At 47.8% G+C, this 14,110-nt stretch overlaps 3 protein-coding genes across 14 annotated transcripts in view; 2 read left to right on the forward strand and 1 right to left on the reverse strand.

Annotated features, from left to right (window-relative positions):
- OSBPL2 (oxysterol binding protein like 2) overlaps positions 1-4,469 on the forward strand; it is a 37,554-nt gene extending 33,085 nt beyond the window's left edge. For all 6 annotated transcript variants that reach the window (XM_086760611.1, XM_086760616.1, XM_086760615.1 and 3 more), the window contains one exon: positions 659-4,469. In XM_086760611.1, coding sequence (XP_086616737.1) covers positions 659-761 — 103 coding nt within the window. In that variant the 3' untranslated portion in view covers positions 762-4,469. The remainder of the gene's footprint in view (positions 1-658) is intronic.
- Positions 4,470-4,565: 96 nt separating this feature from the next.
- On the forward strand, positions 4,566-12,136 carry ADRM1 (ADRM1 26S proteasome ubiquitin receptor). Of its 4 annotated transcripts, none has more exons than XM_086760766.1 (10): positions 4,566-4,685; positions 5,645-5,855; positions 6,122-6,238; positions 6,318-6,441; positions 6,861-6,947; positions 9,150-9,231; positions 9,468-9,697; positions 9,990-10,147; positions 11,108-11,210; positions 11,911-12,136. In XM_086760766.1, exons 2-10 carry the CDS (start codon positions 5,646-5,648, stop codon positions 12,015-12,017), a joined length of 1,218 nt encoding a protein of 405 aa, XP_086616892.1. In that variant the 5' UTR covers positions 4,566-4,685; position 5,645; the 3' UTR covers positions 12,018-12,136. The 4 variants fall into 4 exon arrangements, with proteins under 4 accessions (XP_086616892.1, XP_086616894.1, XP_086616893.1 ...); XM_086760768.1 differs by having other exon boundaries at positions 4,587-4,681; XM_086760765.1 differs by lacking the exon at positions 4,566-4,685 and adding an exon at positions 5,146-5,424.
- A 463-nt stretch (positions 12,137-12,599) lies between these two features.
- Positions 12,600-14,110, reverse strand: part of LAMA5 (laminin subunit alpha 5) — a 92,505-nt gene continuing 90,994 nt past the window's right edge. For all 4 annotated transcript variants that reach the window (XM_086760434.1, XM_086760433.1, XM_086760432.1 and 1 more), the window contains exon 80: positions 12,600-14,038. In XM_086760434.1, coding sequence (XP_086616560.1) covers positions 13,884-14,038 — 155 coding nt within the window. In that variant the 3' untranslated portion in view covers positions 12,600-13,883. The remainder of the gene's footprint in view (positions 14,039-14,110) is intronic.

A 14,110-nucleotide genomic window follows, 5' to 3' on the forward strand; every position in this document is an offset into this window, starting at 1 on the left:
AAGTCTATGCTCAGCCAGTTACTGCAGGTGCTTCCTTCAAAGGCAAGAACTTGGGATGCTCCCATGATTTCATTAAATTCAGAAGAGAAAGCATTTTCAAAGCCTGGAGGAGAAGCTACAAACTAATTCCAGTTAATGCCTTTGAAAACCTCTTCCAGAGAACAGAAAATTGTTTTCAGTCAATGTGACTAAAAAGTGAGCATCTTTTAATGTTCTGTGCAAAGTCCAGCTCCACAGAACAAAACTGTTTTCTGTTTGGACAAGTTCACAAAAAGGATTGTGTAACTGGTTTCGCATTCTTTTAAACGAAAAATTAATATACATAGTCAATATATAATCTAGAGTATCAAGGTTGTTTTATTTGGAATAGGACAGCAACTTCAAAATCCATTTCATACTTCTCCTTGACTTGATATAAAAATTCTTATTTAAAAAAAATGCTTTGCAAGGTGGTGATAACTGTGTAGGAAGTTTAATGCATTATTTCTCATGTTCAGAATATTTCCTGTGAATTTTCTTTTGACAAGAAATACCAGTGTGTTTTTACAATGTTTTGTGAAAGAAGCAAAGTTGCTTTTTTTCCCCCTCTATTAATAACTGTTCACTTTGTTTCCTTTTTTTATTTTATTCTTTCTTTCCTTTTTCTTTTTTTTTACAGATGGTTTCATCAAGGCACTAACCCATACACTGGGACTTCAGATTGGCTGTACTCAGGTGGCTATTTTGATAGAAATTTCTCAGACTGTCCAGACATATACTGAAATTACGGAACCAATTGCTCATCTCATCTGGACATCTAGTTACTAGATTTCATTCCAAGCCAGTTACTCTGGTTTTGTTGATAGCAAAAACCAGCTTTTCTAAGTAAATTTTAACAAAAATTCTATCGGTCAACAATCAAGGATTTAATTATCACTAACATTGGATTGCCAAATATTTAAGTACTGTTGCATTCTTTCCATAAAACTGCACCTGAAATCATCATATTTTCACTAATTTTCAAAGGGACCTTTGGTTCTTCATTTTTTTTCCCCTAGTTTATTTGTCAGGAAGATACTGCTATATCTGATAGAGCACATAACATCCTTGAAAACTACGTAACTTAAATAAAATAGAGATAATATCCTTGTTACTTAGTACAATAGTGAAGAATCTGAAGTTTTTGGAACTCTGAGCAGGGATGAAAAGCTAATATGGTACCAACAGGATCAAATCTAGTACTCTTGATACTCCCCATGACGAGATGCATGTGAACCTTCCGTACGGTATGTAGCACTACGTGGGGCTGGAGCTCCTGGCCCCTCTCTCAATACGACTCAATAATTCAGAGACTCAAGGAAACAAAAAACCAACCTGAGCTTCTCAAACTGTAGTTGTCTATTGCAGAGTCTTCACAACCTTTGGACACTGTGAGCATTAAACTGTGTACCTGTGATAAAATTACATAGAGCATATGATAGGAGAAGGGAAGGGTGCATTAAAAAGTGTGCTTTTTCTGAAGTCAAATGCTGTTCTTAAAAGATGAGAAGCTTGGGAAGCAACTGCAGGAATGTAGAGGTGGTTACAATGTACAATATATTGCTTGCTACCACTTGGAGGCGTAAATCTTCTGCACTACCTTTGGCAGCTTTGGCACTATGTATGCTTCTAGACTAAACTTTTATTTGGAAGCACTTTGGTATGTATTTCCACACAGGTTCATATTTTGGGGAAGCTTTGGTTTGCATGTTTTTCATTATTAGGCCATGTCTGTTTTGTATGTTGTGAAAAAGCAGATTCAATTTAAAGCTTTGGCAGGGCTGAGCTATACCTATTACAAGTTTTCTGTGAGCACGTGCTGTCAAAAAAGTGGGAATTTGTTCCATATCAAACCATCGAAGCCGTATAATGCTGGAAATAATCAATTACTGAATTGACACATTCATTTTATTTCAAGCAGTATACATCAGGCGTAGGGGGGGAGAGAAGCTTGATAAATTAGGTCCAGTAATTAGAAGTAATCCTAGTATTGCTGCTTCTTTCATTAAAGTTTTAAATTGAGTAACCAGGCAAAAATGGAGAGTGGCTACACTGCCATGAAGCTTACAGTAATTCAGAAATTGCTAGTGTTAAACACCAGCAACTTGAGGAATTCATGGATGAACTGGTCTTGATTGGTAACCAAACACGTACGTGGTTTCATCCAAAGAGGAGACTTTTGAAGTGCTGCTCTCCCAGCTACAGGATTAAAAAGCAAAAGAAAATTAACATATATGTTGAAGAAATATTTTTGTATCAAATCAAGCATCTAATGATTGGATTCACGTTACTTTTTAGGAGATTCAGTTGTCCTAATTTGGAAAAATGAGAGAAGCTGTAAAAATTCAAGGCAATAAGTAAGGGCCTGATCTGAAACTGCTCATGTTCTGCTGCCAGAAGCCGTACTCCGTGCTGATGGCAAGTCTTTAGGACTCACAAGCCAGAGCTGGTAATACGGTGCGGACAGCAGGGTTTATTTGTTCCTAAAAGGTGCATAGACGCATGACTTTTAAAAAGACACTGCTGCTCCATATGGGACAGCATAAAGATACTTTTTATGAAAAAGGGAACTTAAACAACTGTGCCAGGCACTGTGACCCCTTTTCCAAACTCGCTGCAAGCAGCGTAGGGAACCCGTCGTTAGGTGAGGAGTAAAAGGATTTGCGTATTAAGCCAGTTTAACATCTCATGGGGGTTCAAAACTTGCTTAAGCTAAATGGTATGTTTAATGCTGGAGTAGTATTTTTAAAACAATACATATAAATAGAAATTGCCTGAATGGAAAAACTGCAGGGTAATTGCTAAAGAAATACTTTGTTTATAAGAAGTGTACGGGGTTAGCATCCCTCTCATCTGAGTTATGAGTTAAATTCAAAGACTGAAACTCTTCTCATTATGTGAAAGCATGAAAAAAATTGTAACAATATTTAATCCAAACTTCAGGATAGAATCTTCATGGGATTTAAAAGAAACTGGGAAGATATCTAAAGTAAGAACACTTCATTAGTTACGTCTTTACCCTCTTCTCCCCTTCCTTTAGTGGAAAGTTTTTAGTAAAATTTCAGATTAGTTGAAAATCCATTATTTTAATTTATTGTTCTTCATTGACAACACTTACAAAATAGTTTCCCCTCCCTGCTGACACGTCTGTGCTTGGCTAGCCATGGGACTCCTAATGCTGCATTTCAGTTGCTCTGGAACTTTCATTTTCGATGCCGATCTCGCCTCACTAGTTTACGTGTCAAGACATTAATAACTGCACCTTTTGAAAGAATGTCACTTTTATAACTCGATTAAACACTGTATATAAGATAACTGTGTTAGTATATGTTAATACAGCTATGTAGAGAAACCATCTAGAAAGAAATTATAATAAATACTTAATACCCTGTGGGTCTCTAGGTGGTGACAGAGAGATTTTTGTAAGTGAGACTTTCGTACCAGGGCAGCTGGCTGGTGGGGCAAGAGGATGGCTGGAGATGACTGGCTTTGTTCAGCCAGCTCCAGGGCTGTGCTCTTAATTTTCACCGTGATGCTTATGAGACGAAGATTATTTAAATCAGAGCTTTGAACAGCCCGGCCTCGCCATCGAGGCTTTTTCCCAGCCGTGGGTGGACTCGGTTCCTTGGCAGCCCGTTGCCCTGCGGCGCGCTGGGTCGGAAGCGTGGGGTGACGGCGGCGCAGGCCCAGGGCGTGCGGTGCGGCGGTCGCGTTGGCGGCCTGCGAGGCGGCGGGGGAGAGAACGCGCTGCGGGCGCCGTGCTCCCAGCGCCGGGGCCCCACGCTGCCGTGATGGCGGAGGGGCCGGGTGTGAGCTGGGGCAGGGGAGCGGGTGGACTTTTACTAAAAAATGCAGTGGAAGTGAAAAATTGACGTTGTGGTTGCCGTGTAGCCTCTGTCTTTGTGTCTTTGAGGCAGTGTCATACTGTAAATCGGGAGCAGCTTGTTCAGACAGCTGACATTTATATAATTATATATAATTATGGGTACCCAGATTAATGAGGATAGGAATTACTCAGAAAAGCCAGAACTAATTAGTAGTATTTATTCCTATTTCATAACTGAAACTAATTTATCAGTCAATTGTTTTGTCGAAAAATGTTTTTAGAAAATGACATCGAGGCTCTTCCCCCCTCTCTGCAGTTGGGTGGTGCTGGGAGGCAGCTGTTGGGAAGAACCTGGTGCAGCTCCGGTGGCTTGGGAACACCCCAGATTTGGGCTGTTCGCACCATAAAGCAATACTTATATTCTGTGACGGTAACCTGCCCTGCACCGCGATCGGCGTGCTCCTGCTGCCCCCTTGGCCAAGCCCCTTCCTGCCCTGCGCCGGCTCCTGGTTGCTGCAGTGAAATGTATTTATTTTTGTAATGTTTAATAACCGCCGCCCCCGTCTCCGTGCTCTGTACAGGTCTGTGACGCTGTAAATGGGAATAAAGGTGGTTTTGGAGAAGAGCCGGTCTGCGGCCTCTGCTTGGCGGGCGGGGCGCCGCCATCTTCCGCCGCCGTGACACAGCAGGGGCCGCCGCTCCTGACTGACGGCCGCGCCGTCCAATCGCGCGGGGCCGTAGGGGCGCCGGTGTTGCCATGCCCCGCCCCGCGGCGGGAGGGGTTCCGGCGCGCGGGGCAGGAAGAGCGGAGCGGTGCGGGGCCTGCGGGCGGCGGCGGCAGGTACCGGTACCGGCACCGGAGCGAGGGCGGCGGGGCGGGCGGGCCCTGCTGGCTCCCGTGCGGGCTCCCCGGCCCGGCCCGGCCCGGCCCGGCCCGGCCCACCGCCTGCCTCAGCGGTCGCTGGAAGCTGGCCCGGGGCCGGCTGCGGCCCGCGCGGGCGAGCGGCGTCTCCTGCCGGGAAAGGCCTGGGGGGACGCGGCGCGGCGGCCTCAGGGGGCCCGGCTGCAGATCGCGGCCTTCGCGGGGGCGGGGAGCGCCGGCAGCGGTCGCGGGCGGGCGGCCTGGGCCGGGCTGTGGTGTCGAGCTGGCCCAGCGGGCCGGCAGCTCCGCCTCAGGCCTGTGCGAGGGGCTGGGGCCGGGCTCCCTGCGGCCGTGCCGGGTCTGACCGGCCGCTGCCGGCGGTGCGCTCGGATCGGCCGGCGCGGGGGGCGGGGGCGGGTAAGCGGCCCTGCGAGCTTGGAAACAACTGCCAAGTCATGCAGGCCGACCGGCCCGCCGGCGTGAACGCCTCGACCTGCCGGGCTGGGAAACGCTTTCCTCGGGAGACGGGAAGCTGCCGTGGGTGAGGTGGGGCCCCGAGCTGTGAGGGCGGCCTGCGGTTCTCTGCTGGGATGCTGAAGCAGGAGTCCGAAGATCAGCGTTGCAGTAGGGCTCCTTGCAATTAAACCGTCCCTGATCCTGTCAACCGTGACATGAACCGAAGAAGGAAGCGTCAGGGGGACGGTGGTTTCGTTTTCAGGTACCTTAGCAGACAGGCTCCTGGTTATTAGTGGAGATCTGTGGAGCCTCCTGACTTCATCCTGTGTTCCGCTTTAGCTCTTCTGGGTCACCCTGAAATTCTGCAGGCAGTGAGACAGTTTCCTGTTGTGGCACTCACTTGATAAAGATTGAAATTTGTTATTGAGAAGAGCAAATATGGGAAGGTTTCTCATCATATCTGCTGCTCTCTCCCTTTCCAGGATGTCTTCAGGTGCGTTATTTCCGAGCCTGGTCCCAGGCTCCCGTGGCTCTTCAAGCAAATACCTGGTGGAATTTCGGGCAGGGAAGATGTCCCTGAAAGGCAGCACTGTAACCCCAGACAAGAGAAAAGGCCTTGTGTACATCCAGCAAACTGATGACTCCCTCATTCACTTCTGCTGGAAGGACAGGACCTCGGGCAATGTCGAAGATGTGAGTATGGCTTTGTGTTTCAGTGCTGAGGCGTTAAGTTATGATCTGTCTTGTTCTTGTTCCGCTGGCGTGGCTGAAAGAGCGTCTCCAAGAAAAATTAGGACGAGAATGCCACTGTGGCCTGAGAGACCTGCACTTCCAAATCCTCTCTGCTCTGGGGAGCAGATGGAAGAAGGATTTGGGGAGGAGGGCAGAGGTCTTTGAGAGGCTAAAAGGAATATTCATGTATTTCCTCAAACATTTGTTCCTACTACCACGTTTTCCAGGATTTGATTATTTTTCCTGATGACTGTGAATTCAAGAGGGTACCTCAGTGCACTACTGGCCGTGTGTATGTATTGAAGTTCAAGGCAGGATCAAAACGACTCTTCTTCTGGATGCAGGTTTGTGGGAAGTCAATAATAAAGGTCTTGGCACAAAATACTTCTGGTTTGACTCGTACCAAGAGTGACTTTCTTGCAGGAGCCGAAGACGGACAAGGATGAAGAGCACTGCCGTAAAGTGAACGAGTATCTCAACAATCCACCAATGCCTGGTGCTTTGGGTGGAAATGCAAGTGGAGGCCACGAGCTCTCGGCATTAGGAGGTACAGTGCATTCTCTGCTCCTTCATCTGAGAGGCTTTTTTTAAAATTTATTTTTAGAATAAGCACTTGTAGTTCCGTAGGAAGAAAGACCTGTGGAGGGTGAGCTGGGGACAGTGTTAATACCAGAAGTGTAAACTTGCTTTTAGCAAAATAAGCTATGCTGTTACAGTAGGTGCAGGCTGAAAGTTAAGACTGCCAGAAGAGATCTCTCTTTGTTTCCAGTAGATTCTCTGGAGTCTTACCTCTTTATGAAGCCAAGTTGCATTTATCTTTTATGAGCATCATGAATCAGTAAACACTTGAGAACTGTTTTTTCCATACAGAATGTGATGCCAATTAATCTCCTGCTGTTTGAGCCGGAGTGCTGTGAAAAAAAACCTATGTGAATATGTTGTGTTTCAGAATGTTTTTGTTTTTAGGTGAGGGTGGCTTGCAAAGCCTTCTTGGAAACATGAGCCATAACCAGCTCATGCAGCTGATCGGACCAACGGGCTTAGGAGGACTTGGTAAAATGCTTTAATATCTTTATGCCAAAATGGTATTTTCTCCTGCCAGGTTAAATCTTACCTGACAATATTTTCAAGTAGTGCCATTGAGTTGAATAGCGCTGCTTTCATGTGAGAAAGCAAGGCCCTGCCTCAAAGATGAGCTAAGGGGCAAAAAAAAAAAAAAAAAAGATGCAGGAAACGAAGGGTACCTCTACACAGCACTGAACTTAGGGCTTGATCTGCAAGGAAAGTCAGTTCTGCTCCTTGCTCCACTGAATCTTCTGCTTTTTTTTTTTTTTTCCCCCTCCTTTTTTCCACCCCTCCTCTTCCTCCTAAATACTCACTGGAGCAGGGACTGGAAACAAGGGACTCATCCCTGGTGAATGTCCCAGTTACCGAGCTGTGGAGTTGCCCGTGTTGTCTCTGATCCAGTGAATATTTGTGTGCAAAGTAGAAAGTGTTCAAGAGGAAGGCTGGAGCGTCCCCACCTCACAGCACTCTCTAGTCAGAGGAGTAGGGCTCAGGTTAGGGCTTCCTCTCCTGGGCCACGCTGGGGAGAGCTCGAATCACCGCGAGGTTTACCTGGAGGGGGTAAGAGGTGCGTTGGAGTCCCCGCTGTGGTCTGTCCTTAACGCTGTCCGTGCTCCAATCCCAGTGGAGCATTTCCTGAGAGGTCAGACCCTCGAATGGAAGTAGACAAAGTAACACTTAGCAGGTGGCAGTGGCTGAGGTTCTCTGGTTAAGCTCGAAAGTCCATTTTTATGGATCTAGCTTGTGTCTTTTTAGCTTCAGATGCAAATCTCACGTTGGTGGGATGTTCAGATGCAAATCTGATGTTAGTCTTGGAAGATTCTGGCTTTTTAGCATGTGTTTGGAAAAGATCTTCCTTCTTGAAGCTTCACATGACTCCTGAGACTGTCTTCCTCTTCTCAACGCTTTTTCGCAGCACCTCTTCTTTCTTTGCCTTTACATCTAGCCATAAGACAGCTTGACACGAAGCTCACTACAGTCGTGTAAAGAAAACCATCTGCTTGCCTCTGCAAACAGTGATTGTGGTGAATCTCTGTGGATCTCTTCCCCCAGTAGCGTCTTGTCCCTTTGCATCTGGTTTGCATCTCTCAGGACTCTGCCTTTGTTGCAGAGCTCCTGTAACAAAGGAGCTTTCTTTCTCCTGGGTAAGAGCGTAAGTTTTAGGGGCATGGTTCCGTAGGAGTGGGTCCTACAGGGAGGAGGAGCTGTTGGCTGGCGCTCGCTCTGAACTCTGGCGTTCTGCGGCTTCAGTTAATCGCGTGTTTGCTGATGGAGCGCTGTCATTCTGTCCTCTGCTTGCAGATAGCTCCCAGAAGGTGGGTGATAAATGCAGGTGCTGGTGCAGGGACATGTATCTAGTGAGATGTGGTACAAGAAACCGCTGGATGGGAAGCGTGTGGTAAACGGAGCGTTTGGCTGGTGTCACTCAAAGGAATTGCAGGGGGACAGTCGGTCACTGATGGCTCCAGTGGACCTAGAAGCCAGGCTTTTCCCCAGCTCTTCTCATCTGACGTTCTTGACGTTGCGATAAGCCCTTGGTAGTTGGGATGCGTGGATGAAGGAGGCTCATTCTGATTTCCTGTGCATGTGGCAGCTGGCTCAAAGGCCCAGTGTTGGTTTCCTGCTGTATTTCCTGATCCCTGCTCCGCTTTGAGCGCGGGGTTATCCGTACTTTGCTCTGCCTATGAAGTGTTTTAAGGACTCGGCTAATTTCTGCCACTGCATCTCTGTGTTAGGTTTGAAGCTGCAAAACTCAGCTGTATGAGGCGACGGTGGTGACTCAAAGGCTGTCTCTGCAATCTTCTGCTGACGGCCTTGGCTTTAAAGTGTAGGGAAAAGTTGGATTTTTGGGAACCAGTAGATAAGAGGAGAGGGCTGTGTTACAATTATCATGTATGTATGGCACAAACTGAAGTTATTTTGTCCTTATGTACATCTAGAAATGGAGTCATTTCTAAAACATGGAACTCTCTAAGGCAGTTTTCTAATCGGGATGCAAGATCAGAAAACGAGAGCTGTTAATTTACAGAATGGGGTGGGGAGGGTTGGTCTGGGCTCTTTCACCCCCTCCTCCTTTATTTTAGCAAATAAAGCCTTTCAGGTACAAGAGTGACCTCTCTAGAGCAGAGAGGTGCAAAAAACCCAAAGAAACAAATTCCTAAACCTGTTTTTCTTTTATGTTTACGGAAGGTGGGCTGGGTGCGCTGACAGGTCCTGGGCTGGCCAGTCTGCTTGGCAGTGGGGGACCCCCGACCAGCAGTTCATCGTCAAGGTAGGACGCCCCTCTGCTCTGGGTGTGTAGTGTTTTTGAAACATAAAGTTGCCACTTCCGTTGGAGGAACAGTGGCCTATTGGACAGGACATGTGAGGGAATTAAGACTGCTTATTACCTCCTTAAAATGAGGGTAGGAGCTCTTCACATCCTAAGGGCTCGCCAGGAAGCTTTTCAAAACACAAGAGGCAAAGCTGTTTTTGCAGGGAATTAATTGTACTAATTATCTCCTCCAGCTCTCGCAGCCAATCGGCTGCTGTGACGCCGTCTTCCACGACTTCTTCTACGCGTGTAACGCCTGCCCCGTCCGTTCCTGCGGCTGCGTCTGTGACCAGTCCGAGCCCCGTGCCGAGTTCGGGTAATGGAACCAGCTCGGCCACGAGCCCAACCCAGCCCATTCAATTGAGTGACCTTCAGAACATCTTAGCTACTATGAATGTGCCGTCTGGAGCAGGAGGACAGCAAGGTAACAGTGCTGACCAGACAGCTGTTGGATCCAGGAGTCCTTGGGAGCTGTTTTACTGTCCTGTCCTGTTCCAAATTGGTTTGAAAGGTCTCAGTTTGGTTCTTTTTTTCATTTGAGTGCTGTTCTTGGCTGCTTCGAGTCTTATTCTCACTCCAAAACAGAGAGGGAGGAAGGATGCTAGTGGTGTGCCAACTACGTTTCAGTACTCCTCTGACTAGATCACTTGGTTTGCACGACAAAAACGCGGGATTTTGTGCATGATCTAACAGGATGCCTTTTATTTTCTTCCTAGTTGACCTGGCAACTGTTCTGACTCCCGAGATAATGGCTCCCATCCTGGCCAATGCTGAAGTTCAAGAACGGTTGATGCCTTACCTTCCCTCAGGGGAGTCTCTGCCTCAGACTGCAGAAGAGATTCAGAACACCCTGACATCGCCTCAGTTTCAGCAGGTAGGTGCCGAGCTGTCACGGCGGTTCTCCCTCCCTCCTCCCCCGTGCGGCATGATTCGCCTTGCCCTTTTTCAGGTTCCTGACACGGTTCAGAGTAGGAAATTGCTCAGTAGAGGTGGAAAGGGGAGGGATGTGATTGAATGGAGCACTAGTTCTTCCTTCCTGCGGTCACTCAAGGGCAGATCAGAATGTTTTTTACTTTTTCTTTTGGAACTGGGCTTTACTTTTCTCTGTATCGTAAATGCTCTCTGGCAAATGACAGAAGCAGTAGCACATTCGTTATTCCCCGTCAAAGAGCGCCTTGTCAGCGGTCTCTTTAAAGGTCTTTCTTTTCAAGTGCCCGTAGGGAAGAGATGCTCGTGTTCACAGCGCTACATTCCTTGTTCCTCTGGAAACAGGAGTACTTGCTTCCAGAACTGTCGTTTCTGTGATGAAAGCTGGTGTATTACAGGCCAATTCGAACTAAACTGATGGGCTTGAAATGTGTCAATTTGCAAAATTTCAGTGGCTAAGAAAGACAACTGCTTTTAGTTTAAACTATGGCAACCCTGTTGTGCAGACAAGACTTGGAAACGAGGAATGGTTTCAGTTGGTGATGTGATAGAGTAGCTGCAGCTAGATTAGATAAAAATTTGTAAGTAAACTTAAACGTCCATGCAGTAAACTGACGGGTGATGCCGCTGCGGCTTGGTGTGCTGCTCAGGCTGGCAGGGCTTAGCAGCGTGTGCTTACTGGCACCAGGCTGGTTAAGAGCAAACATTGTTCCCGAGTGCGGAACCCACACAGGGCCTGGTGTAGCGCCTGCCCGTGGTGCGGTAGTTTATAAAGGCCAGCCCTGCAGTCACCGTGCCCTGAGAGGCCTGCTCTCCCATGCGAGGATTGCGCAGTAGCCACCTGCTGCTGGAGAAACAGGATGCAAACTTTTTTTTTTTTTTTGATGCTGTTGACTCCACTTCACAGGCATTGAGCATGTTCAGTGCTGCCTTAGCTTCAGGACAGCTGGGCCCACTAATGAGTCAGTTTGGCTTACCCGCAGAGGCAGTAGATGCAGCAAATAAAGGAGGTAAGTGTTGGTGCTGTTGGGAACATGATGACATGGTGTGGTGGTGGTGGGTTTTTTTTTTGTTGTTGTTGTTGTTTGTGTGGTTTTTTTTTTTTTTTTGCACTGCACACAGCCATTGAATGTGGACTGTGATGACTGGCTCCTGAGTAACTGTCAGAAGCCGACTCTTGCGCTGGTCTTTCTACAGCGAGCAGGCGAGTGGCTCGGGTGCTCCCCAGCAGACAGGGGGATGGCAGATGTGTGTTTAGAGAAGCTGGGGTTCTGCAAAGCAGTGTGCTGAGCAGCCTTGGCATTGTTTTCTTGATAGCGATGCAAAAGACTCTGGAGCCGTCACAGCCACCTTGTTCAGGAGAATGCCTTGTTTGGTGGGAGTCGTTCAGTGCACGCAGTAGGGGTCCCTAGCGCTGTGGGGAGGGGGATCAGGGTTTTTTTTCTAATGAGCTTTTACAATCTGTCCCGTTACTGAAGCCATGCTGGTCTTAGGCTGCCTGTGCACACAGTTAAAGTGCAGAAACTCCTGGCTGTGTCAGAGAGATCCAAACGCGCGTCGCATGGAATGAGTGTTAAAATTTTCTTCCCTGTCACAGATTCTTAGTAAAGCAACTGTTGACTTGCCCAGCAACGAAGCTTAACCTTGCGTAGACAATGACCTCCGTCCCAGAAAGCGCAAAGTTAAATAACTGGTGTGTTTAATTTCTAGATGTAGAAGCTTTTGCCAAAGCAATGCAGAACAGTGTCAAGTCAGACCAAAAGGAAGGAGACGCTAAGGACAAGAAAGACGAAGAGGAAGATATGAGTTTAGATTAAGTTATTTGCTCTTCCTTACAGATATTCCTAGATACTAACTTAAGCGACTGCAGTAGGATTACTAACTTCATATTATGCTTATATAAATCTACAAATAAAGGAATTTTCTTTATCTGCCACACTGTTTTTTTCTCAGTCTATTTACCATGCACTTAAAGTGCTTTTTATTTTCAGTGGGGTTGCTTCCTCTCCATTGTGATGCTTCTGACAGCAGGCTCGGCTAATGCTTCTGGTTTCCTTGTGATAAAAGGGTTGAGCCCCGCGATTATACGAGTACTGAGCATCTCAAGGGCGCATTGCTGACTGCCGTCCACTTTTGGGCCCACGAGGCTGCGCTGGGCAGGGCTGCCAGCTCACCCAGTACAGCTGCAGGGGTCATCCTGTCCCGGGTGCACAGCTTCACCTTGAGCAGGAGGAGGTTCACCTTCCCCACCCTCCGAGCGCTGCCACTGAGGAATTACTGCGCTGCCAGAGAGGGAGCTGCTCCTGGCGAACACAGCTGCACCAGCCCTGCTGTGCCACTTCCTTCAGGGGTGATTGTTCCTCTTCCGTCAGTCTCATGCTTGCTTTTCACCAGTAAAGTGAAAGGGAGTAACATAAAACTTTATTTGACTCCAAAGTATGTACCAGTGATTTACAAAGACCGTCTTTAATACTACAACATAACAACAGGTCATAATTACATTTGTTTACTATGAACATGTTAAAAACCCATTTTACAATATTTACCCCTCATAAAAAAACCCCACAATATAATGATATAAGTTATAAGTCCATTTCAGAAGCAAGATTTTGTCCCCAAGTGGCTGGAGCGATACAAACACACACACAAGTATCTACGACGTGTAAGTGCACAAGTGAAGTAGGTGTCTCGGGAGAAAACGTTTTCAAGTGAAGACTGGACTGCAACAGGCACGAGCGAGGCTGGACAGGAGAAGGCAGCTGCTGGCAGGGCGGGCGAGGGAAAGCGACCTCTCGCACCCAGCCAGGCTCGGCGGTAACCCTTCTTTCTTTCTTACCCTTCAAAGAACAGTTTCTTGCTTCGCGCAACAGGACTTCTGTCAGTGTCATCTACCAGCACTGAGTGCGGCTGCAGAGAGTCTGAGGGATACTTGTTCCTTTCTGCTTTCTCTCAGCAGTTCTCCCCAGCCTTTTTTTTTTTTGTTCCTTTTTTTTTTTTTTCCGGATACTTATAAATTAATCTCATAGGAAGATGCTAATTCTGTGAACAGAATTTTGTCCAAATTCCCCCTTGCAGAGCTTTTTGCGTAGCGGTGGCAGGTGAACTGAGACTGCCCTTGGGGGGAAGGTTAAATGCGTCCTTGCTTATAAAAACACGAAAGTGACTGAATTAATCCAGTTTGTCCTAATTGCATTTATTATAAACCAGAAACTGCCTACAGCCTTTAGCAGAGACAGTCTGTGACTGTTAATAGCCTCAAGTGTTCCGTGACCTAACTCTATGTGCGTTGTACGTGTGGGGGAACGGGAACGGGCGCGAGGCCGTGCTGCGCAGCTGCTGCGTGCCTCAGCCCACGCTCTGGAGAGGACAGCTGCTCTTACCACGAGCCGTGTGGCAGCCCAAGTCCTGCTGCAGACGCCTGCCCACGGGGGAAGGAGTCAGACCTCTCTCTGCATCCTGCTCCAACTTTTTGGTTATATTTATGAAAGACATCCCTGAAGTGCCCCCCTCCTCCCCCTGCCCTCTTTCCCCTTGGATTCGTGGCCCCTCTCTGGTTTTGGCCCCAGACTTACACCCGCAGTCACTGGAGATCAAGTACGTCTGACCACGGTTAATGCTGTTGAGTAGGGGATGCCTGGGGCCCGGGGAGCAGCGCAGCTTTCTGTCGGTCAGGCTGTGCCTACTCACAGCACGGGGCACCCCTTAAGGCCAACAGAGCCCCTGACAGTCCTGGCTTGCGGCAGGTCCACATGGCTTCGGTTAATGACCAGGTTCCTTAGGCAGCCCACGTACGGCGGGAGGGGAGGTAACGGTGACACTGTGCTGGCCTTGTCTGGCTCTGCAGCAGGAACAAGTGAAAGCAATCATCGGTCTGGCTAATGACACAGCAGGGGACAAATATCTCTCACTG

The sequence above is a fragment of the Chlamydotis macqueenii genome, chromosome 16 (genome assembly GCF_036417535.1).
Source record: "Chlamydotis macqueenii isolate bChlMac1 chromosome 16, bChlMac1.mat, whole genome shotgun sequence".
In the NCBI taxonomy this organism is placed as follows: Eukaryota; Metazoa; Chordata; class Aves; order Otidiformes; family Otididae; genus Chlamydotis; species Chlamydotis macqueenii.